At 39.9% G+C, this 26,257-nt stretch overlaps 1 protein-coding gene across 3 annotated transcripts in view; it reads left to right on the top strand.

Annotated features, from left to right (window-relative positions):
* Positions 1 to 26,257, top strand: part of LOC131977504 (contactin-associated protein-like 4) — a 139,906-nt gene that overhangs the window by 57,837 nt on the left and 55,812 nt on the right. For all 3 annotated transcript variants that reach the window (XM_059340835.1, XM_059340838.1, XM_059340836.1), the window contains 5 exons: positions 15,318 to 15,493; positions 17,253 to 17,399; positions 22,693 to 22,966; positions 23,050 to 23,199; positions 25,830 to 26,001. In XM_059340835.1, the coding sequence (XP_059196818.1) occupies positions 15,318 to 15,493; positions 17,253 to 17,399; positions 22,693 to 22,966; positions 23,050 to 23,199; positions 25,830 to 26,001 (919 nt within the window). The remainder of the gene's footprint in view (positions 1 to 15,317; positions 15,494 to 17,252; positions 17,400 to 22,692; positions 22,967 to 23,049; positions 23,200 to 25,829; positions 26,002 to 26,257) is intronic.

The raw sequence follows: 26,257 nt of genomic DNA, 5'->3' as shown, positions 1-26,257 counted from the left end.
AGCCTTTCCTGATTTTACATGAACTTTACCTTCCCTTGATCCCACAGAACTATGTCATTCTCTAACATTATTTTTATCTGTTGTTTCATGTCTGTTTTTAACTTGTCTTTGTAAAGCACTTTGTAACATGCGTTTTGAATAGTGCTCTATAAATAAAATGTATTATATTATTATTATTATTATTATTATTATTATTATATTAAAAAGCTAGAGACAACATTTATTTAGATTTTGCAATATATTAGCACATTGTGCAAACATTTCTGCAAAAAGAAATCCAAAAAATCCATCTCCTGTAGCCATGACGTGTACTGCAGATAATATAAGTAGGTGTATGTATGAATAATACATTTGGTGCAAAAATATAATAAATAACTTATAATAATAAGTAATGTGCACACACGATACAGTAATAATACACTGCTATGAAATAAAATTGAATGAAATGAAAAACACATACATCAAATAATATAATATAAAAAATGCAATTCTAACATTAATATAAAATTAACAGTGAGCAGTCATGCAGTAGTAATATGGTACCAAATTCTGCTCAAATATTGATGATCAAGTCCATACCTGGTGAATTTATTGATTTGCAGTTTGCACTAAAGGAGTATACATACTTCTGCAATCTATTTGAAAAATATTATAAAACATAGGATAAACAAAATGTAGATTGCAATCTCTGGTTTTGGTGAAGTTAGATGAGTATCTGGATGAAATCTATTGACATAAGATTTTCCTGGAACTACACCTCTTTTAATCCGAGCAGGTTGTCTTTTTTTATGCTTTAAGTCCTGTTGGTTTTCATTCTTGACATACTGTATCATCACAGACTATTTTACACCAGGAACACCAAGTGAATATTAAGTTTTTTGTTCGAACACAAAACAGCAGTAGTTGACTTCCTGAGGACATGGATCGGAAAAAAAGCCTGTGGCATAAGGTGGCTGAAACTTTGGATATTTGAATTTCATTAAGTGTTTTGGAACTTTGATGGCTTTTCTGGCAAACGCTGCAGCTTTATCTATCTGTTCATTCACTGTTCATTGCTCTGAGTAAATGTCAGCTAAACGCCTAAACCGTACAGTGTAATTATGCACTCTCTCAGGCTCCAGAGCATCCATCTCATCTCTATATGAGGAATTTAATATCTTGCACATTTTTATCCCGACAATGAAATGGAGCGAGCTTCAAGTCTGTCTCCGTCCATCTGCTGGATTGCTTGCGTGTTTGTCAGATGTGATTTCTAAGATACCACTGATCCAATTTTCAAGGAAACTCTGGGGAATTATGCTTCTTTCTGCTTATGCTGATTAGCACAGTACAGTGTTTACTTGTTTATCCATATGTCGCAAGCAATCTCAAACAAAACTAATCACATTTTGAATAAACTTGGGGAATTGGTGCATGCAGTTACAGGTCAATGACTGTGGAGGAGGACCGCATCATTTGTTGGGTAAAAACATGCTCACTCCTGTCATAGTATCTCTCTCAGACTTTTTCCTCACTTTCCCTCCTTCAACTGTGTCTCTGTCTTTCTTGCTGTGTTTCTCTAGCAGCTGGATATCTGCTCCCACATTCTCTCTCTTTTAATCTATGATGGATGTTAGCAACATGAACTCTGTGGAGCACAGTGGGCTAGGACAGCATAACATGATCCATAGCCTCTAGCTGCACAGAACAGAGTTCTATGGAGGCTATGGGAGGTAATGTTGGTGTGTATTCGTGTGTTTGTGTTGGTGTAAACGAGGTTAAACCCGAGGTGTTGTCACACTGCCAGGCCGTCATATTATCACCATATGGCAAACCTCTCAGTAAACATGCCATCTGGCTGCTGGAGTACTCTACCTCTCTGCTGACCAACCATTCCTTTCTTGTCTGTATTTAGGGTTGAAGTTCCTCTGGTAATTTAAAAATTATTATCCTGAGAATAGGAAAATCCTTGGCATGACACTAGTGGATGTAAGGTCTTTGTTGTTTGTTTATGGCTTATCATTCTAATTTGTATTTGTATTTTTTTTTTACAATTTAATTTAATTTAATTTAACTTTATTCCTATTCATCATTTAATTTAATTTGATGTTATTTTATCATTATTTAATTTTATCTAATCTAATTTTATTTTATTTTAACATTATTTAAATCTTATTTTATTTTATTTTATTTTATTTTGTTTTATCATATAAAGAAGGGGATCAACAAAGGAATATCTTATCTTATCTTGAATGTGTAACAATATTTCCTGAAAAAAAACAGGCTCACATTTTTTCAAGTCTGGCTTAAAACTATATTCACATGCCCATATGTACATTACAATAGTTTTAAGGTGCTGTAGATGTTCTTCCTTCCCAGATTCCTGATGTAGGACATAAAGAGAGCAGGTTTCAAAGGCAGCTCAGGTTCAGTATAGTGTCACCTGTCAGAAGCATGGGCAGATTATGAGACGATGGGCCTCTGGGCACAGACATTTAAAAGGCCACCTAGAACACAACACAAAGACTGTATGGTTCTTTAGCCTCTTCTGTTGTGATTTTGCATCTCTTTGTAGCTGTTACGCATCTCTCTCTGGTATTGTGTCCCTTTTAGGTCATTCTGTATCCTTTTGTTGTTGCTTTGTTTCTCCTTGTGATCATTTTGTGCTTCTTTGCAGCTGCTTTGCATCTTTTATACAATCCTGATTCCATAAAAGGAGGGACGCTGTGTAAAATGTAGCCCAAAAAAACACAGAATGCATCAAATTTGCTAAAACAAGTTTGATAACGCCACAGCCTGATAACCACTGCTTGGCCTAATGGTATACATTATATACAGCATGTAGCTGTATGGTGTATGCACTTATCCTATTGAATCATATGCCTCTATCTTTCATCTTTCATTTTTTACACATAAAAAAAAATGTATGTGAAGTAGTTACAAGGATCTTGTTAAAAAAAGTAAGTTACATTCAAAAACGTGATTCACATAACTTAAGTTAAAAATGGTTTACTTAAGTTTTTTACACGCCTTCAACCGAATGTGGGAATCCACCCTTTTAAACTTTGCTTGTCTTTCAATCACAACTACATCAGCAAGATGGCAGCTGACGCATTACAGCGGTTGGTGAAATACGGAGACAAAGCTTGTTTTTCGGTGCCTGTATACACACGATCTATATTCATGTTTTTGATGGAAAGACAGGCTGTTCATGCCACATCATCTCATAGAAAATAAACTCTCTTAATTTCAACCTATATTTTAGGTTTGTTCATTTGTTTGTCTATTCGTCAGCAGGATTAGGGAAAAAGTAGTGGCCTGAGTTTTATGAAACGTGGTGGAAGGATGTATCAGGGTCCAAGGAAGAACTCATTACATTTTGAGGGGGATTCAAATCACAGGGTAAATGCACAATTTATTTTTCACTTTTGTTAACATTGCGAGATAACTGACATTTGGAGATGAGAGGAAATGAGAAATAAATGGTGAATAGCATTAATTGAAGGTCCCCTGCAGAATGTGAACCCTGATATTACAGTGGTCGGCACCTATGTCCCTGTAGGGGATTCGTTTTTGCATTAAATTTACTTGTGATAAGAAATTGCTGCAATGAAAATGAAGCTCATTTGCAATAATAGGTATCTCAGTTGTACGGGTATAGCCAACAGCTGCATGGTAGTATTTAATCATGTCCGAAGAAGAAATCCTTCATTGAGTTCTTTGAATATAACAATAAGAGTTCTAGTAGATTCTGAAAAAAAGAATGTAAATCAGCAGTTTGAACCACTGCATCTTCCACCCTGCACAATCGTCTCAGCCTCCATCTCTTCATCCATACAATAAAAACAGAATATTGTCCAATTCCCTCTTGTTGGGAAGGGGTGGAAGAGTATAAATTCCCTGTTGTCTGTCTGTCAGCAGAGGCGTTCTCTGCAAAAGCTATCAGTCTGACATGAGCTCCCCGAGTGACGCCTGTCACATTTCTCTGCTAAACCCGAGCTGATAGTCAACAAACTGCTCAGAAAACTCCGGGCAGCCGGGGAACAAAAATAAACACTGCTGGTTTTTGTAACGGAGCAGAGATTATTAGATTGAGCTATGATAATCCAGTGATACAGCCAGGCTGTAAAAAAATCTGTAAAAAAAAAAAGAAGAAGCTCTCAATCAGCTCTGTCACTGCTTCTCTCTGGCTCTTGTTGTCTCCCTGCCTTTCTTCCCTTTCTTTTCCTGCCTTTTCTATTTTCCTCTCTCTCCGTTGTTATTTATCACAGCCTTTCTCATATGTCGGCCCAATTCTGCCCCTGCTAGATTTTTTTTTCAGAGGCGATTATTTGCCTTTTTCAATTGCATGCTCTTTGTCTTTCTCTCCTCTCTCACTTTCACCCCCCTCCCTCCCTGACACTCTCCCAGGAGTTTGCAGTCTGCAGACAGTGTAATTTAGATCAATAGCTTGGAGCATCCACCCTGAGCCACAGCATGCTCCTCCACAGTCAGCGGTTGGCTCAAGAGAAGAGAAGCTCAAACTAGGGAAGCAAAGATAAAACCTGAAGATTTGGATGCATTATATATCCATAGCTCCACAGCGTGAGCTGTTCTCTGGGGCTCTTCATAGTTTATCTCTCCCATTTGGCAGCCTGATCCTGTCGGTCCCGGGTCTCACTTTAACAGTGATGCATGTCACATCATGAGATAAACAAACTGGCTGAGACACAGAAGAGCTAAAGATGGCTAATGAGGGCTAACGCTGAGCATCAGGGATATGTGTTGCTTATAAGCACATGAACATAAAGAGCTGTTTCTGTTAGACACAGTGTATGTTCCATTAGCATAAATTAATGATGAATGAAAACAGAAAGATATACATATATGCATTGTAACTAACAGATAAATACACCATTGAGACAGTTAGGCCATCTCTATTTACCCGTGTCTGTCCAAGCAGTTGGAATAAATTGGCTGGGTCATTAAGATTTATGTTCACTGTCCAAAACCATCTCATTTCCTCTCTGCTTTACATTTATCAAAATGTCAGTTTCTCTAATGTAACCCACTGCTTCATAATTCAGATCAGTTCTGAAGCGTCACAGGGAAGCTGTAGTACACAGCAATAAATACACTGAGGGCTGGTGTGTCCTGCTCCAGTGCTTTCTGGACGAGCTGCGTTAAGTATTGCTGACTAAATTAGGATGGCATCAGAGAGGCGTGCAGGGCAAGCTGCATGTTAAGCAAAATCCTGTAATTTTTCTACAAAAGAACATGCTGTGGTAGGTTTCTTGTTGCTGCGTGTGTTACAAAATAACACGGAATATTTCAGATTTTACCGTAACAAAACATCCGCATGATCTCAAGTGTTTTCACTAATTGCACAGAGCAACAAAAGCTACAATCAGATCTTCCTTGAGGCATCTGCAGAGTCCCATGGAAAAGAAATGAATCTCTCTGGAGAAAGTGCGCCAGTTGGCAGAGAAATAGAAGACAATGAATCGTGGTGATTACTGTTGCATTTGCTTATCAAGCCCACTTTTTTTTAGAGTGATTTACAGTGAGCCTCCAGGAGTTCCTGTTGTAAACAGCCTCATAAGAGTTTTAGTCAGCAGCCTCTGTGTTTTCAGAAGAGCCTGAAATTTCTAAGATAGCCATGAGACTCCAACTGCAACACATTCCCCTGCTGTATAATAAGTTGCTTACTGCTGATTATTTCTGTGTGCAGCAGGAATACAGCTTGTATCTATAAAAAGAAAACATGATAAGCTGCACATATAGCTGCATAGTCAAGGAAATGTAAATAATTGGTAACTCTGAATACAGAGGGAGAAAGAGAGACGGAAAAAGTGTTTACTTTTTTTTTTTGCCTTTATCTCTGATGGTGGATGGTTGTGTAGTGAAGATATTAAACCTTAAATCTAGGATGTACATAAAAAATTTTTTCACCAGTCACCAGTTGGCTTATTTGGCTTGTTAAAACGAGTTAGATGTATTGTTTTGATTTTTTTCAGAATTCCCAAAATATGAAACAATCAGAAAAAAAGTAGCCCAAATTGACCCACAAATCCCTTCTGCTCTAGACAATTAAAAACTCTATTTGTTGGAACATTTGGCTGAACTAGTGGGAATAAATAAATAGGGTTGCAATAAACTATTCTTTGGATTATTAACTAATCTGCTTATTATTTTCTCAATTAACCAATCATCGTCGTTTGATCTATAAAATACCAAACCAAGACCTCCAGAACAAGAGATAATTGGTTTATCATCGCATATGTCACATAAAAAAGTTCAATCTTGAGAAGCTTTGTCACTTTTGCTTGAAAAATGGTTTGATATTTATTCAATTATCAAAATATTTGGTAATTCATTTTCTGCTTATCAATGAATCCTCAGCCTATACATACAACTTCTTATTTTAAAGCAAGACATGCTGCCATGTAAGTTTTTCTCCTGATCTTTAAAAGTTGTATTAAATTATATTGTCCATGTTCTGTCCTTTAGTTTATTTATTTACTTTTATAAAAATGCTTTTTTTTTTTTTTTATCAATAACGTCCAAATAAATTTAACTCAAGAGACAAAGCGAGACCTGGTGCAGCAGTAACATTCCTTCCATGAATATCACTGTGCTGTTTCCTTTTCCCTCAGTTTATTTTATGGTAATAAACTCGATTCCCAACTGTGACTAAAGCTGAGAATTGGTTTAGAGAAAGTACATTATTTTTACAGTCAAGATGTATTTCAAAATGTAGCACCACGTGGCGCTGAAATGCTGAAACAATTATGACAGTCTGTCTCCTGATAAGACCTGTCATTGTCGTCGTTCATAAACAGATTTAGAGCTCGAGCAAAGAGCCATAATGGAATAGCAGACAGAATATGATAAGGTGATATTGCCTCAGGGAGCTGTCTGGAACGGTAGACTCCTGGAAAGTGGAAAGTAGTGTTAGGCGCAGACTCCTCTGCTTAAAGACAAGAACATCCAGTATTAGTCTACTCAGTATGGATAAATCAAGCCATTATTGCAATGCAACATAGCTGTGCTGCTCTCAGCTGAACAATAAAGACGACGGCAAGTTTGGGTGCTCTCAGACTGAACCTTGGTCCTCGCGAGCGTGCAGACGAGGAGAGAGCAGGGAGGGAATTAAGATGGACACAGGGTAATAAAGAAAGAGGCAGTTTCATGAAGGAAAGTTAAGCGTTTCTATAATGGTTTGCCCTCCAACTTCTTTTATTGATTGCCACTTCTCTGTTTCCACTTATTCAAGTTTTAACCAAATATGTCAACTCATTGATGCACTAAAGGAAAAGTTAGATGTATTGGGAATTGCTGTTATCAACTCTAATGTCTGTGTGTTAAATATGAGGGGCCGTATGGGCCATAATTCATCCTTACCTCTCGAATACACAAAAAATACCTCTCACATTCACAGTTTTGCCTCTCAAATTCACATAAAATACCTCTCACATTTACAATTTTACTTTTCACATTCACAGTTTTACCTCTCACATTTACAGTTTTACCACTCAAATTCACAGTTTTACCTCTCACATTAACAAGAAATACCTCACACATTCACAGTTTTACCTCCCACATACCTCTCACAATCAGTTTTACCTCTTACATTCACATAAAATACCTCTCACATACACAAATATAGGTATTTTATGAATGTGAGAGGTATTTTTTGTGAATGTGAGAGGTAAAACTTTTAAATGTGAGAGTTATTTTTTGTGAATGTGAGAGGTCAAATTGTGAATGTGAGAGGTATTTTTTTTGTGTATATGAGAGGGAAGAATGAATTATGGCCCATACGGCCCCTTATCGTTAAATGTGCGAGCTGTATTCAGAAGGGGATTAGCTTAGCTTAGCTTAGTACAAAGACTAGAAGCACGGGTAGAACAAGAAGCATGGCTCCATGTAAAGTTGACAAATATCACACTAAGAAAAAAGTATCCTTGTTGCCTTAAAAATGTTAAATGAAGCGACGCCTGCGAGCTAGTTCAGGCAGGCAACTCGAGTTGCGCTTCCATACATAGGCATGCCTCACTCCTCATACATCCCCAACCAAATCACACCCTCCAATCTATCTGGCGGCCTATTTAAGGTGAGGTAATCTGCCAGCGCTCCCTCCGCATGCCTATGCTACTGCCTATGCCGCTTCCGCACCGCAGCTTCCGCATCACCGCTTCACCGCTTGCCTTCTCTCTGAAATCTAAGTTTGCGCTAAGTTCATATGCGATCATTACTTTACTTCGTGGCTGTATTGGTCGTTATGTCTTTTGCCGTCTCTGACTCTGAGAGCGAGTCTCAGACCTCCGGCGAGGAATGCGACTTTATTCCTGTAACCCAAGCTCAACCTGGCGAGTCGCACTCCGGGCTCGAAGCGGAAGCGTCTCTGCCGCGCCGCAGCTCACGCTCCAATCGCAAGCGGCTTGCCGGGTGGCCCGTGCACCGCATTCTAGAGACATTGTATGCTCGAAATATTTCAGTTCCATCTGGTCTTAATCATGAAGAGCTTTTCAATTACCTTCAGTCGCAAGAAGCTACCGCCAGTGCCCAAGAGTTCAACGGGAGCGATTGTAACACTGGCACCGCTCCTACCAAAGGCAAAGCGGCAGCAAAGAAGCGCGGCGCTTCCCAAACAGCACCTGTCAAATCGGCGATCAACGTACCTCCTAAAAGAACAAAGCGATCAGCACCCAGCACTGCCGAAGCATCTATCATGTCCTCTCTGGATGAAATGAAATCAGCACTCAACGTAATGAATGCTAGAATTCACTCTCTGGAAGAAAATGCCAACTCTGCCTTCACCGTAAACATCCCGGGTCCGTCGACGTCATCCGACGTGCCTCGCGCTGCAGCGCTTCCGGCAGACGTCACACCGCACAGGACTCTGGGAACTGCAGTCCCAGCTACACCCATGGGTTCCAGGTTCCTGCCACCTGCTGCAGCAATTCCTGATTCCCTCAGGAATCAAATTTTGTCAGGCCAGGACATAAATCTGGTGAAGATTCTTTTGTGTGGCTCGGAATCGGCTGAGAAAAGATTTGTGGATTGTGGGGATTTTTCTGTTGTCCTTAAAGACAGCGATCCAAGGTTGTCAAAAACTCTTAATCTGGCTGAATTCAACGTGGCTTTCGGTGTTTTTAGAGACACAATATGCGAAGTGTACCCCCAGCGTAGAGAGGAGCTTGACACTTATTTGGCAATTATTTCGGACCTTGCCCTATCTTATGGTGGATCCCTGTTTTACGAGTACCACAAGTCTTTTTCCTCGAAGGCAGCTATGTATATCCAGAAATTTAATCAAAAACTAGATTGGTCTGTAGTTGATCTGGCCCTGATTAGCAGGAATTTCACTGGGCATAAAACTATAGCTTGTTCCATTTGTGGTTCTTTCTCTCACACCTCTTCCCTCTGTCCGAGAACTGCTCGGCAAGAGCTGTCCACTTCAAAAACTCAGCTCCAGCCAAAAAATCCAGCTCCGTTTCCTGTAGGATATCTTGCTAAGAGTCAGGTACCGTTTGCATTGAATCAAAAGTCACCTATTTGTAACAACTTCAACAATAATGTCTGTAGTTTTCCTAACTGTAAATTCATGCATGTGTGTAGCTGGTGCGGGGACAGCCATCCAAGATCTGTGTGTCCCAGGAGGCTACGTCCTGCAAAATCAGGGAAATAAACAGCAATCATCCCTCGACTCCAGTGAATGTTCCAGCGCTTTCCAAGGCTCTCTCTAATCATCCAAACAGATGCTTCGTCAACTATCTCATCACCGGGTTAATGCAAGGTTTCCTAGCAGGGCTATGCTGGCTCCCAAAAGTGACACATATTTCAAAAAATCTGCAGTCTGCTCTGAAGGAGCCAAAAGTAGTAGACGAGCTCCTGTCTAAAGAGGTTAAAAAAGGATACATGATAGGTCCGTTTACTAAATCTCCATTTTCCATTTTTAGAGTAAGCCCTATAGGTGTGGCTACCAGAAAGTATTCAGATAAAAAACGTCTCATCATCGACCTTTCAGCTCCTCACGACTCTACCATTCCAAGCATCAACAGCTTAGTCCCTCAAGAGCCTTTTTCTCTGTTCTATGCTTCTGTCGATAATGCCATCCAAATGATTAAGTCTGCTGGTGTCGGTGCATGGCTAGGGAAAGCAGACATTACTGATGCTTTTAAAGTCATGCCACTCCACCCTTCTCAGTGGCACCTTTTCGGTGTGAAATGGCGTTCCAAATTGTACTATTCCGTTAAACTGCCATTTGGTTGCCGCAGTAGTCCCCGCATTTTCGACACATTGTCCGAAGCATTATGCTGGATCCTGTATAACGCCTGTAAGCTTCCTTTCGTCTTGCATCTTTTAGATGATTTTTTAGTGGTCGACTTTCCTTCGTCCCCACCCGCTCGCAGCATATCCGAAGTTAGGAGCCTTTTTCATGAGTTAGGCGTCCCTCTTTCAGAAGAGAAAACAGTAGGTCCGTCCACACGTCTTGATTTCTTAGGCATTACCCTAGATAGCGTGCTAATGCAGGCGTCTCTGCCTCAAGACAAGCTGACTCGCATTAGAGCAGCTATTAAATTTTGGTCAGAGACAAACATCCTCTCTAAAAGAGACCTTCTATCTCTTCTAGGTCACCTTAACTTCGCTATGCGCATCATTCCTCATGGCCGCTCCTTTGTTTCACGTTTACTAGTACTGGCTAAATCTGTCCAAAATCTTAAAGATAAAGTGACGCTAGATGAAGGGTGTCGTTCAGATTTGCGCTTCTGGTCCCTGCTGTGTGACAAATGGAATGGCATTTCGTTCTTTTACAATGACCATGTCGAGTCTTCAGATTCTCTTCAGCTCTTTACCGATGCAGCTCCTTCAGTTGGTTTTGGGGGATTCTTGAATAATGAGTGGTTTGCAGAGGCATGGCCAATTGAAATTCAGTCCCTCTGCGACCACTCTAAATCCACTGCTCTTTATGAGCTGTACCCCATTGTCGTGGCATGTTTATTGTGGGGTAAGAGATGGTCTAGGAAGCAGATCATGGTGTTTTGTGACAATGCTGCTACAGTGGAGATAATCAACAAAGGTCGATCTAATGTTCCTATTGTAAACAGCCTCATGCGACGTTTAACATGGACAAGCATTCTCGATAACTTTATTTTGCGAGCGACCTTCATTCCTGGCCATGAAAATCGTGTAGCTGATGCTCTCTCTCGTTTCAAATTTCAGGAGTTCAAAGCTATGTGCCCCCAGGCCAAGCCCTCCAGCATGCCCTGCCCTCCATTCAGTCAGATGACGCTCGATTAAGTACTTTCAAGCCTCTGAAGGATCTCTTGTGTTCTGCCGAAAATTACATGAGACTTGGTTTGGCCAAAAGTACCATTAAATCCTATGATTCAGCCTGGTATTTCTTCTCTTCCTTCTGCGCCAGCCTCCTCATTAGTCCTCTACCTATAAGGATCTCTGTAATCTGTGCATTTATTGTATTTTCATTTGAGTCACGCAATATTCAAGTGCAAAGTCTTAAAGCCATGCTAGCAGGGATTCAGTTCCACATTAGATGCCAAGACCCAGCATCCCAAAGCCTTCTCGGGAATCCTTCTGTTCAGCTACTTCTCAACGGCCTTAAAAAGGCACGTCCTTCAGGCAATGACAAAAGACTGCCGTTAACTATTTCACTGGTGCATAGGTTGGTGACAAGGTTAAGGGAAGGTCGTTTTTCACCATATATTGATAAGATGTTGGAAGCAGTTCTTCTAATGGCTTTTTATGGGTTTCTAAGGTGTGGTGAATATACAACTAGATCTAATTCTTTCAACCCTCAGCATGATCTCACCTTTTCTGATCTAACTGTAGAAGAACACATGTATACAATAGCCCTGAAACATTCTAAGACTGATCGTTCCAACCAAGGTACCCAAATTATCATTGCCAGAACTAACACCTCTTTTTGTCCCTTTTCTTCTATGATGAAATACCTGAGTCATCACCTCTCGACGCATCCCTCAGCACCATTGTTCATCACTGATGGATGCAAACCTCTGTCAAGATCATGGTTCTCTTCGAAGCTGCGGGACCTATGCCTCAACTGTGGCCTACCTCCAGAACAATACACCCCTCACTCTCTAAGAATCGGCGCTGCAACAACTGCAGCACTCCATCTGCCCATCTCAACGTTGAAGTCCATGGGCCGATGGTCATCCTCCGCCTACCAACGATACATCAGGGTCAACAAGAATGAAATTTTGTCGGCTCAAAAGATCTTGAGTTCCTGCACCCCTTAACATATTTAAATAAATATTTGCAGCTACTCCCCTGCCTTTTTAATTACTGCATATCAGGTGGTTTGCTGGTTGTAATGACGTCATAGTAGTGTGGGTGCTGATTATGCCTTCAGGAGCTTACCTACAGATAGTATTAGTACCAGGTCACACATGGTAAGTTCAATAGACAGCATGTTCCCCTTGCAGCCGCTGAGCTCTTGGGGAACGGCCTCACGGCGGCGGTGCCAGGTCACACATAGTAGTTTCACTAGATAGCATGTTCCCCTTGCAGCCGCTGAGCTCTTGGGGAACGGCCTCACGGCGTCGGTGCCAGGTCACACATAGTAGTTTCACTAGATAGCATGTTCCCCTTGCAGCCGCTGAGCTCTTGGGTAACGGCCTCACGGCGGCGGTGCCAGGTCACACATAGTAGTTTCACTAGATAGCATGTTCCCCTTGCAGCCGCTGAGCTCTTGGGGAACGGCCTCACGGCTGCGGTGCCAGGTCACACATAGTAGTTTCACTAGATAGCATGTTCCCCTTGCAGCCGCTGAGCTCTTGGGGAACGGCCTCACGGCAGCGGTGCCAGGTCACACATAGTAGTTTCACTAGATAGCATGTTCCCCTTGCAGCCGCTGTGCTCTCGGGGAACGGCCTCACGGCGGCTGGTGCCAGGTCACACATAGGATATCAGCGCTAGGCTCTGAATCATTTGGTTTTGGGGGATTTGTACATCACTCCTCAAACCCCATGTAACTGCTGAGGAGTGATGAGGTCGGAGCCTAGACGCCAAATCTAACATGTGCATGGTCAATAAACATATTATACCTTACGTGAGTTGTTTGACTGAAATGAAGCGACGCCTGCGAGCTAGTTCAGGCAGGCAACTCGAGTTGCGCTTCCATACATAGGCATGCCTCACTCCTCATACATCCCCAACCAAATCACACCCTCCAATCTATCTGGCGGCCTATTTAAGGTGAGGTAATCTGCCAGCGCTCCCTCCGCATGCCTATGCTACTGCCTATGCCGCTTCCGCACCGCAGATTGCTTCTCAGCCCACCGCCTCCCCAGCATCCACCTGTAGGTTCCGACGGGGGGATTTGTACATCACTCCTCAAACCCCATGTAACTGCTGAGGAGTGATGAGGTCGGAGCCTAGACGCCAAATCTAACATGTGCATGGTCAATAAACATATTATACCTTACGTGAGTTGTTTGACTGAACTGTAAATCTTAATTGAGATAAACAAGTCCTCCAACCCATACAGCCACAAATTGTTTGTTCCTCCCCTCTAATATGGCCCACAGGAGCAACAAATTTCCTCCACCTCACTTTGTGGTTGTGGCGGTTTTGATCACCTCAGTTGAACCCTGTTTTGGCTTGCACACCTCTTCTCCAGCAATTCCGGGGTTGTCCTCTTGTCCTTGTTCCTTGGATTGGCTCCATTTCAGGGCTTGTTGGCAGATTTTATGGGGGTATTTCCAATCCAACTGCACTTTCTCTTTTGAGTTTTTAAGTCATTTGGATCATGGCGTATTCCATTCTACAGGTTATTTACTTTGTCTCTTCACCAGATGTTTCCTGGGACATATGTTTATGTAGATTTAGTGTGTGTTTTGTTGTTGTGCATGTCTTTTTTTTTTTTTTTTGGTGTTGAGTGAGATGTGTTTTAAGCGCCAGATCTTCCTTAGCATCTGGAACACACCTTATTAATCCTGCTTTTAATGTCTACACCTGTCCCTCTGGTGGTGTCCACAACTCAAGGGTGTGAATGCTTTACATCTAGTCTTTGGCAGTACTCTGGATGAGGATAGGGTTGCTAGTTTTTTATCTAAAGTCTTTGCTGTATTCAGTGTAAGCACGTTTTGCTACAGCTTGTGAGAGTCTGTCAGTCTCCTGCTGCATTTGCACCCATGTGTTTGTGTGAAAAGAGAGCAACGTCTTCCGCAAAGTCCAGATCATCCAGCTGTTGCCTGTAATCACAGTTTGATTCAAAACTACGCTGTTGAAATGGCAATGACACCTGAAACTACAAAGCTGAAAACAAAGCAGACAAGCAGAAAAAAGTATTTTGCTACAAATGAGAGAATATGAACTGAAGTTGCCGTAAATTTTAAAATTGCTACCAATCTTCAAACTAGGCTTCTAATCTTATTTAATTAACATGAAGTGGTAAAAGAGATGCACAACTTTGATTCATGGATGGCAGTGAATGACATTATCTTTTTCTAGCTGAGCCCCATTTCAAACAATCAGGAAGAGAACAAATAGAACTCAAAATAAAGAAATAGTCCAGAATAATACATTGTGTGTTCATCTAATACTGCATCTCTCACAGGAAGTTTTCAGTGACTTTAAGGCAGAGACATGAACATTTTCCAAAATGTCAAACCACTCCTAAAAATGTACCCCTGGAAATAGGTCTTCTTTTTATCTATCAATTCGTCTAAGTATTTATGCATCTGTGAAGAAAATGTTCTCCATAATTAACGACTCGGTGTGTCTCTCGCACCTTCTGCTGCAGCTCCTTCTGTCAGCAGAAACTCTTTTCTCTCCCAACACGTTAGGGGATGCAAAGATGGATCCACCAATTTGGACCTGCTGGTGTTGGGTCTGTCATTAATTATGTCCTGCTGTCATGTTGCAGCATCATCATTTATCGTGCTGGGTCCTCCTCCCTGCCAGCAGACCGATATGTGCGCGCTCTAATGAGAGAGTGTGACCTCAGTGACCCGCTCCTTGTTTGAAACAAAGACGAAAATAATTCACTGGAGCCGTAATCTTTCTGCAACTTTTCGTTTTGATAAATCAAGCATGAACCTTACTTTAGGGTTTCCTCCTGCCAGAAAAAGGAAGTCTTTTAAAATGATTTCCTCAAGCATGTTTGTCCTTGTTAAAAATGCATTATGGAGGAGGACACAGAATGCTGACCTTCAAGTGTTTTTTGAGGTAGTACACCTCAGGAAAAAAAAAGAAATCAAAGTTCCTCAGCAGGAAATCCACATAAGAGGATTTCTGCATCAGCTGGAGTTGCTCAGCAATCATCAAGACATCAAAATTGTTTTTCACATACATCCCCTGCTTTCTTACAGGTGTGAGCTCATCCTCTGGTGGGCAGCTTCTTGTCTCTGTGGGAAGTCTGCTGGATGACCAGCACTGGCACCATGTAAAGCTGGAGAGGCTCAGCACTCACCTCAATCTCACCGTGGATAAAAACACTCATCAGGTTCACACACCAGCTGAGCTCAGCCACTGGGACATCCACCAGGTAAAGAAATGGCACACAAAAATACACAATTTAAAGTGGTACTCTATTTAGAACAGTGTTTTTTCTTCTTAATAACTCTAGAAACCCTTTTTTTTTTATTATTGTTTCTGCACTACAAGAACAATGTTAGTTCTTAGAATGCTGTTTTTAGCTCTTTTTATTTTATTTTTTAGAGTTAGTACTCTCCCAGCACAAGAGCAACCTTAAGGGATCCAGGTCTACATTTATTGGTTGAACACATTCAGCACTGGCAACTACTATTCAAAAATAATATTAGCTGTCTAAACAACAGAAAATATAATGAAAATGATAACTAATAGGGTTTAGGTGTTAGGTTTAGGTGTGTAGCGCTTACATACACACGTAAAAATACAAAATATAGAAAAAAAAATACTCAAAGATGCTGACATGGAATGCAAGAACAGAATACGTACAAAGTACAGAATACAAAAACAACAATTTAAGGTTATGGCACTTCAGATTTGAAGAGGCAGCAGGAGTCAGGTATTGTGGGCTTCTTGAAAAAGTATTAAGAGCTTTGCAGGTGATGAGCAGGGTCTTAAAGTGAATTCACTGCTGTATTGCTCCACATCTGGGAAGATTTATTTTATTTATTATTTAACCAGATAAAAGACCCATTGAGATTGAGACCTCTTTCACAAGGGCGACCTGGCCAAGAAAGGCAGCAGCACACGTCACAGTGGACAGGACAGACAGATAAATAAGAACAAACATTGACATACTTAGTGCAGAGCAATAAAGTGCAGGAGTTTATAGCAACAATTTAAGAACACAGGCACGGATCAAAGGATTTCCTTTGTCTTTTCCGTGAGATGCTGCAGAAATCTTCCAATGAAACAAGTTCTGACAGTTTCAGTACAGACTGGAGGGCATTCCAAGCCGAGGGGGCAGTGAAACTAAATGCTATTTTTCCTGTTTCAGTTCTAACGCGAGGAGCAAAGAGATACAAAATGTTATTTGACCGCAAGGTGTAATGGCTAGGGGCGTTCCCGGTGGCACACCTGGTAGAGCGCATACCACAGAGGCATTGTCCTTGTAAACGGGCAGCCCGGGTTCGAATCTGACTCGGAGCCCTTTCCTGCATGTCTTCCCCTTCACTCTGTCCGATCAATAAAGCCCGAAAATGGCCCAAAAAAAAATTCAGTTCCCCGAAGAAAAGTGCATAAAAAAGCGGGAACAAGGCCAAGATAGTGTATGACGTCTTACATTCAAGGAGGGCATGCAGCTTTAGCATACAGTTCACAGTGATGACAAGATGAAACACAAACTTGTGCAAGAACAAATTGGAAGAAAACATGAACAAATGGACTGACAGCAGCGTCGAGGCTTTACTGAGCATATGTGCGATGAGGGAAAATTCAACAAAATTTTTAACTCGGCTTATGTCACTTTCTATTCAGAGCTCGTAGGAGTGAATGCAAACAGAAAAAAACTCTTGATAGCTCACAGGGGAGCTCCCCAATTGGCTATGTCCCTCAGGGAACTGTTTGGTCCAAAAACACCAAATGTCTTTTATTTTTCAAACACAGGCGCACTTGGAATGTAGCCATGAAAGTTTGCGGTTTTGCCTTTTATGCAATATGGCAGCTTGAGTTCATGTTGGCTGCAATGCTGAACATACTGTAGTGTAGAGAATGAACAAAGAGAAAGCTTCTATGGATATCTTTCTCCAAAATTAAATCCTAAAGGGGAGATAGCTACTTATAAATTTGTTTTTACGTGTTTTTTTCTTCTGCAGCTAAGTCTTGGAGCCGTCCAGAGCCATGGACTGCAGAAACCCATCCTGTCCAACAAGAACTTCCACGGCTGCCTTGAAAACCTGTTTTACAACGACCTTAACCTGATACACCTGGCTAAAGAGAGCAACCACCAGGTGTCTGTGGTGGTAAGTCATTGGCTGCATCTTTGGAAAATCATTGTGGAAATATGCAGTTCAACTTTCATTGGAAGGACAAATACTGTAGAGAGTGTTGGAATGTAACTAAGTACATTTACTTAAGGACTGTACTTAAGGACAATTTTGAGGTTTGTGTACTTTACTTGAGTACAGGTGCATCTCAATACATTAGAATATCATCGAAAAGTTTATTTATGTTAGTAATTCAATTCAAAAAGTGGAAATAACATAGATGCACCTGTATTTCCATTTATTTAACTTTATACTTCTACTTCACTACATTTTGAGGCAAATATTGCACTTTTCACTCCACTACAAAGCTGACAGCTTTTGTTACTTTACAGTTCTAGATTTTACATCACTTTAAAAAGATTACACATTTTATAAATGAAACCACATAACAGTATATTAAGTAAGTAAATGAACCCCTAACTGGACAACAGTAGAATGCTCTTTACATGAATGCATTAAAAATAATAATCTGATAATATATTCAGAATATATAAACAATCTGAGTGTTGCCATTCTGCATAATGAGTACCTTTACTTTTGATACTTTAAATTCATTTTGATGCTGATACTTTGTACTTTCACTGAAGTAAATTGTGAATGCAGGACTTGTAGTGGAGTAATTCTGCAGTGTGGTATTAGTACTTTTACTTAAGTAAAGGATCTGAAAACTTTTTCCACCTCTGGATAGGTTGGTTTGGAGTGTTGGAGTCCATATGTGTGAAGGGTTAAATTAGGTGGAAATAGGTTCTAGAGGTAAAAGTCCTCTTTATTTTTTTGTGATTCCCAACCCTTTTACATATGGGCTTAAATTTGTCTCATTAATACTTGTAAACACACAGGGGGTGATCTACAAATAATTTTGATTTGCACACGTGTTTTGCTATCCACAAATACAAATTTCTAATTTGTAACTTGTATTTTGGTTTTTACAAATACGAGTGTACTTGTAAATATATTGTGTTTTTGTAAAAACACAATTTTCCATTTGTAAAAACAAAAAAGCCATTTGTAAAACTGAAAATTCTGCTTGTGAAGTGTGATTCAGCATTTGTGGATCACCAATCACACACACGCATCTCTTTCCTCACTTGCGTATTTTTGAGACGTTCTTGTCGCAGATCCACACAGATCCACAAGCAAGAAGCCCCCGGCTGCAGCCTGCAGATCGGGGCGGAGCTCAACGGACGTTGAGGTGGGTGGAGTCAAACGTTGAGCTGGGTGGAGTCAAATGTAGAGCTGGAGGAGTATGTTAGATTTACTCAACGGCACCACTTATTAATGACAGCGCGAAGCACCGTTCGGTTGTTATTACTGGCCGCATATAAACAAATAAGGAGCATATATATATTTATATTTTTGTTTGTAATGACTCAAGTAAAGAAATGAGGACTATTAGTTTTATATGGAATGACTATTCAGCATTCACAAGTATAGTTAATTTTGACTGACATGACATAAGCAATGATAATGTTATAAAACAGCAGAGAGTTGTATGAAAGCAATTAATGCATGTCCAAAAGCATTTATAATTTGTTGTAAGGAGAAACTGCTAATATGATGAGCACAAATGACTAAATGTTGAGGAGGTTGAACTAACTGTTGTGCAAATGTTAATATTGATGTGAGAAATGCACCAAATGACAAATAAGGGAGTTTGAAGCGCCATTAAAACTTTAAAAAGCTGTTGTCATTCCCATTTTCATCATGCCAAAATAGTTTGCATCCTTTTGAAGTCTAATGTCGAGTTTTTTTTGCCTTTAGTGAATTCTAGTAAAATATGGGTCATCGTTTATTTTGATAAATGTTAAAACTTTATCTATCCTAATTTATAATGCTATTATGATGTGTCATTTGTAACATTTTACTTGTACTAGAAAAATTCTGTCAGACACACTGACAAGGTGAATGTGCTTTGTACATAAGGTTATACCACTTACATAAGAGATCAAAGACTGAGGTGACTTTAACATCATCTTTATTGAACTGAACACAATTAAAAATCAAAGATAACATATTTAAAAAATAACATAAATAACTGAATTAAAAATCACAAAACATCACAAAACCCCTCTAATAAACAACATAAACCAATAACTTCAAAAATCAATTAATTAAATTAAATTAATTAACTCTGTCCAGTTATCATCACATGTAGCACATCTATCTCTGATTAAATTGAAAAGTTTTGCAATGTTCTCCTCACATTAATCCACCGGAGCTAAACGACTGAAGTTCCACTGCTTTTGACTCCACCCAGCTCAACGTTTGACTCCACCCAGCTCAACGTTTGACTCCACCCACCTCAACGTCCGTTGAGCTCCGCCCCGATCTGCAGGCTGCAGCCAGGGGCTTTGCTTGTGGATCTGTGTGGATCTGCGACAAGAACGTCTCAAAAATACGCAAGTGAGGAAAGAGATGCGTGTGTGTGATTGGTGATCCACAAATGCTGAATCACACTTCACAAGCAGAATTTTCAGTTTTACAAATGGCTTCTTTGTTTTTACAAATGGAAAATTGTGTATTTACAAAAACACAATATATTTACAAGTACACTCGTATTTGTAAAAACCAAAATACAAGTTACAAATTAGAAATTTGTATTTGTGGATAGCAAAACACGTGTGCAAATCAAAAATATTTGTAGATCACCCCCTGTGTGTTTACCATAGACTGTGTTTACAAGTATTAATGAGACAAATTTAAGCCCATACACCAGACAGGAAGTCCGACTCAGAATCAGCGTAAAACACTTCCGCCCCTTTCAAAATAAAACACAATACGCAGTTCATGCAGCCTAAAACTACTTCACATCAACATTATGTTATGACCGGGGCACCAGATCAGCAATCAATCAATCAAAGGGTCTCAGAGGATCGGCGACACGGACGACAAGAGACTGATTGTTGTGAAGTGGATCATCATACAATCATTTATGACATAACATATTGTTTTTATAAGGATAGATGGTCAGATCAACATATCTTTCACCTCAGAGAAGCAAAGTAAGTTGGTTTTTGTTGTTGTTGTTTACTTTATAGCTACACACAGTTTATCCATAGACTGTATACATAGAGTTTAGAGTTTATCACGGGACCTTGTGGTCTCCCATATGGTCAGGATTATCGCGTGATCTCGCGTGTATACGGCCGGCTCGCTAAGCTGACGTGCTGCTGCTGTAACCCGCCCGGTGTGAATTGACAGGCGCAGCAAAAACGCTGTGGAGACGTGCTGCTGCTGTAACGTGTCCGGTGGAAATCCCCAGTCTCGCGGAGAAATAGAAGTCCTACCTAATGCTCTCGTAGAGACGCTGACGTGACGCTGCTGTAACGTTACGCTACGCGCCCGGTGGAAATGCTCTCATTGATTAGAGTGTTACCTATTTTCAACGGCATACGCGACGCTGACGTGACGCTGCAGTAACGCGCCCGGTGGAAATCAGCACTTCCGACTCTTATATTTGTGAGAGTCTTGTTTAATCATTATTACAGTCAGTGATGTTCAATGTCATTAGAGAACAATATTTTTTTCATGATTTTCTGTGTGCATAAAAAGAGAAAACTAAAATATAAATCCCAAGAAGCCTCAATGCACAAAACATCTTAAAATTCATGGATTTTAGTTTAGTTTTGGAGTTTTAGTCACAGATACAGCTCTGTGAACATCTGTTTATACATTCAGCAGCTTAAATTAACTCAAATTTGGATCCTTGGTCAATTTTGATCAATAAGTTACCATGGCGATGTGTGTGTTTTTTTGCCTCAGCACTGGGGACAGTTGTGGCCAGAGGCATTATGTTTTTGGGTTGTTAACAAGTTTTGTTCATTTCAGACTTTTTTGAGTGCATCCTGCTATATTTTCTACTCTCCCCTTTTATGCATCAGTGTCATGTCATTATTAGTCACTGTCACAAGTAATATTGTCATTATCGTTATTTTCATCATCTGCATCATCCTCCTCCTCATTTTTACACCCGTCATCATCATCTTTGTCATTAGCATCATCATAATCTCCTTCATTATCATCAGCAATGTCATCACTTGCACATTCTGGAGTCACAAAGCCCAAAGCAAAAAAAACAAAAGAAGAAGAATAAATGGTAGAAGGAAAGGAGGTGGAGAATGAGGAAGGGAGGAAAGAAAGTGACAGGTTGTAGTAGTAGTCATCACAGTAAAGTTTATTTTATACACCTTTATGTTAATGACAATCAATGTACAATTGTGCTGTTCAGGAGATTTCCCTGAATACATTATACCAACCATTAGGTATGGGAATAACTAATAGATGATCGTTAAGAATTTGGTCGATCACATGGAATTTTTAATCGATCTGTGTATTTTTTCATTTTAATGTTATCTATGACTGGTATCAGTACTCACTGAACTAAAACACGGCTGAGCGTTCAGTTCTGCAGCTGTACGTGAATAAGTCAATGAGCTGAGAATTAAGTTGGATAAAGCTACAGTTTCCAAACTGAAAGTTGCAATAACAATTATAAAATACACAGAAATACAAGAGTATTAATTTGAGCAAAACTAGCTTACTGTATCGAACGTTGCTAGCATGAATTACTAGGTTTAATTTGATCCAAAACTCATTTAAACACAAAACACACTTTAATATACAAGATTACTGTGAAAACTAATCTCATGCCTCTTTGGGGGCTAAAACATTAAAACATTGAACTCCTTGACGTTATCTTGACAGTATAATCTCAAGTGAGTTAGTTTTTACAATCGACGGGAAGTCTCTGTTTCAAAATTGATGATTAATTGATTAATTGATCGTTTACATTGTAGATAATCGAGTTGGTAGGTTTCTTCCAAACCCCCATCCCTGCTACTATCATATAACCATCATGCTTTATTCCCCCAATTGGTTATTTGGTTTTTGTAATGTGTTATGGAAATTGAAATCATGCTAATGCCTCTGAACTTTGGATTGAACTTTGCTGAAAACAGTTCATCCATTGTGTTATTTCTATTTGCCAATGCCATGCTGGGACTGAGAGATATGAGACAAATAGTGAAAGTGGGTGCAAGAGCTGCATGACCCCCGATTCGTTCGGCTTTCTAGCTTATTTTAGCTGCTCAGCTAATATCAATATGGTAATACAGATGTCCTTATTCAGAGAGCTGCTGATGAGACCTCTGTGACATCGAGTCAAACTGTGTCAGCCTCTGCAACCAATGAATATTCATGTTTTATTATCTCTTCCATAATCATTTTCTCTCTCTCTCTCTCTCTCTCTCTCTCTCTCTCTCTCTCTCAGGGCAATGTGACCTTTTCTTGTGCTGAACAAGTCTCCGTCGCTGTGACGTTCACTGACTCCCAGAGCTTCCTGCAGTTGCCAGGACTGACATCCTGGTCCTCAGGGGTCGTCTCTGTGGCGCTGCAGTTTCGCACGTGGAACAAGGCAGGGCTTCTTTTGACCTTTGACCTCCCGCAGCAGGAGGGTTCAGGTACAGTCTGGCTGTACCTGAGCGAGACCAGACTCCGCCTTCAGATCAAGAAAGCAGGCAGGGCCCAGCTGGAGCTCAGCGCAGGTCGGTCATTCTTTTTTGCTTGTGTAAAACTGTGAATCTTTCAAATAAAATAAAAAACTAAAATTATCTGTGTGTGCGTAAAGGCTCAGGTCTGAATGATGGTCAGTGGCACTCTGTGGAGCTGAGCTCTGGCCAAGATCACCTGAGCATCACGGTGGACAAAGACGAAGGAGCGACCGCTCACACAAGCATCCCACTTCCTCTAACTACAGAGACCCAAGTCTTCTTCGGTGGTGAGAGGACTCAAAGAAAACACATCATGTGTGCTGTTTGGAAACAATTATTAGACCACCCTTGTTTTCTTTGTTTTCTTCAGTTTCTTGTTTATTTTAATGCCTGGTACAACTAAAGGTACATTTGTTTGGTAAAATGTAATGATAAAAACAAACGTAGCTCAAAAGAGTTTAATTCAAGAGCTGATATCTATCCATTTTCTATGGTTTTCTTGATAATGATTTTAGTTATTATCAAGAAAACCATGGAAAATGGATAGATATCAGGCATTAAAATGATAAGAAATAATAAATTGAAGAAAACAATGGTCTAATAATTTTTTCCATGACTGTATCAGTTTTTTTTAATTAGCACTTAACAACAACTGATTTAAAAACCTTATCTTGTCAAATATTTTAATTTGTACCTCAAGTAGAAAACTGCTGACACGGACATTTAGCAGTGGTTAAAATTCACAGTGGTACTCAGGCAATAATTATCATCTCCAGATCTACTTTAGAGGTTTAGTGCCACCCAGAGAGGGATGAAGCCATAAAGCTGCTTAGTCTCCTTCTCCACCCCCCACCCCCTCCGCTTTCCTCTCTTTCTTTGAGGTTTCCTTCCTACAAATTGTCTTTCTCCTCTCCTTTTTTCTTACCTCTTTCCCAGCTTCCCTTTTGCTCTTCTCTCCTTCCTCGCTGCTTTCCACCTTCTCCAGTCACCTTCTCTTTTAATTTATCTCAAGCCCTCTTGTCTGTCATTTCCTCCTCTCCTGTTTCCACAGTGCTTTCCGTCCAATTAATCCACACATACTCTTGCACGCAGTAATAAGGGCTATAGATACCTACATTCAACCACTACACACATTGCATTGTCAATTAATGTGATTCTGACCTTGAATAGTTTTTTTTTCAAATACAAGACAAGTCACATGGTAATTTACCTTTAACACTATATAATAGAGTTTCAATATGATTAAAAAAGTAGAGTAATTTGGAGTCCATGTGTGATTTTAAGGGATTTCTAATCTTCAAAGTGAAACACTTGAATTTCGAAAACTTCCTCCATGAGTCACTGTCACCGCCATGAGGAAAACAGCTCCAACAAAATCTTCTTTTGAGCCTCTGAAATTCAAAGCGACAATAAACAGTGACTCATCTTTCCTCCCTCTTGTGCTGGGAGGTGTCGAACTGTGCGCCTGATGGGCACACTGTAATTAGAGCAACGCAGAGCCTAGAGCAGGAATGCTGTATTTGGCCACAGATTGCCGCCATCCAGGATCAACCTCAAGCATGAATCACTGATGGATAAGACATGGAGCTCATTCACATGCTTTAGCCAAGAGTGGTTTTATATGACAGCCACCTCAGGTGTGCCTACGCTAAGGGCTTGGATGAGTGTAAGCAGGGAATCAAAAATCAGGCTTATCAAATACACAGTGATAATGAAGTGAAGGGCAAAAACACATGGGAACTTAAAACTTGTAAAAAAATAAATTTAAAAAAGTTGATTCTGCAGTGATCCTGGAATGATAAGTGTCTTGCCAACACTGAATCTCAAAAATGCGGAATCAGGAGAAACGAAAGCTCTGTTTTTGTTCTGGAGAGGAACCAATTTGAAACTACATGAAATGGTGAAAGAACTTCTCAGATCTTTCATGAGTAAAAGTCACATTCCAAAATCAACTTTTGTAAAAGTATGAAAGTATTGGTAATACAATATACTTAAAGTATCAAAAGGTAAAGTACTCAATTTGGCCCATTTCAGATGAATGTATATTATAATATTGGATTATAATGATTAATGCAGTAATTTGGACACATCACTTTAATGTTGCAGCTAATTTGGAGGTAATTTTAACTACTTTATGTATTATTTAGCTTGTGAATTTACCATCTTATTTTCTTTTATGTTATCTAATCATGTCTAAAATCACATTAACATTACATTACATTACATATTGTTAATCCGACTCTGCAAAGTTACTACAACTGATTCGAAAAAAGGTAGGGATGCTGTGTAAAACATAAATAAAATTTGGAATTAGTGTATTTATTTCTCTATTTGTTTACAGAAACCAAAAGTTTCCCATTTTAAGAAAATGATAAGATGTTTAGAAAGCAAAATGTAGGAGAAAATGGAAATAGTTATTTTCCACCACTGGCTAGATGCAGCAAGACGGGGAATCAATCTACAAAGCTGAATTGTGATACCCTTTTAAATGACAGGAGTAGCTTGTTACCGTATAATAGCCTGGAGGAGCCTTTTCTCAGTGTCTGTTGGCCTTTATCATCATATGTCACAAGACACTTTGTTGGCATAAATTCTCAAATTTGCGTCTCAGATGAGAAAAATTCAACGTTCTTGGCGGCCTGGCAGCCCGGAAGGATTTCACACTTGGATTCAACAAATTATAATCACTTTTAACACCCATTAATATGAGTTTTAACCCCTTGAAGAATATCACAATGTAGTTTAAACCATATATTAAAGCTGTCATCGATAGCTTCCCACATGAAGCAATCGAGACTTCTGGTGCGAACTGACAAATCTGTTATTATGAAGAGCATCTCTAACCAGAGTTAGTGTGGGAAACAATGGGGGGTGTATACAACAACCGTTGTCTGTTTCCTATGTGTTTCTCCCTTAGGTTGCCCTGACCAGGAGAGCAGTCAGCAGTGTAGGAACCCCTTTAAAGTGTTCCAGGGCTGTATGCGTCTCTTGGCTCTGGATAACCAACCTGTTGACCTGATCAAGGTGCAACAAAGGCTGCTGGGAAACTACAGCCACTTGCAGATTGATATGTGTGGCATCATCGACAGGTTAGTCTCCAAGAATACCATCTGATTTTTTTAAATTATATATATATATATATATAATAAAAAAAATATAAAAAAAAAAAATATATATATATATATATATATATATATATATATTTTTTTTTTTTACTGGTGTTTACAGTTTGGCCGATTCTTCTCATTAACTTTTCTCATGATGTTCCTCTGCTTTGTGTGAGGATTTGGTTTAAAGTGGTTCCACAGTCAGTTTGACATTTGTAAAAACAATCACAGGAATCAG

This window comes from Centropristis striata, chromosome 9 (assembly GCF_030273125.1).
Source record: "Centropristis striata isolate RG_2023a ecotype Rhode Island chromosome 9, C.striata_1.0, whole genome shotgun sequence".
Lineage (NCBI taxonomy): Eukaryota > Metazoa > Chordata > Actinopteri > Perciformes > Serranidae > Centropristis > Centropristis striata.
Note: the sequence above shows the minus strand (reverse complement) of the source record. Positions and strands in the feature narration are given on the sequence as shown.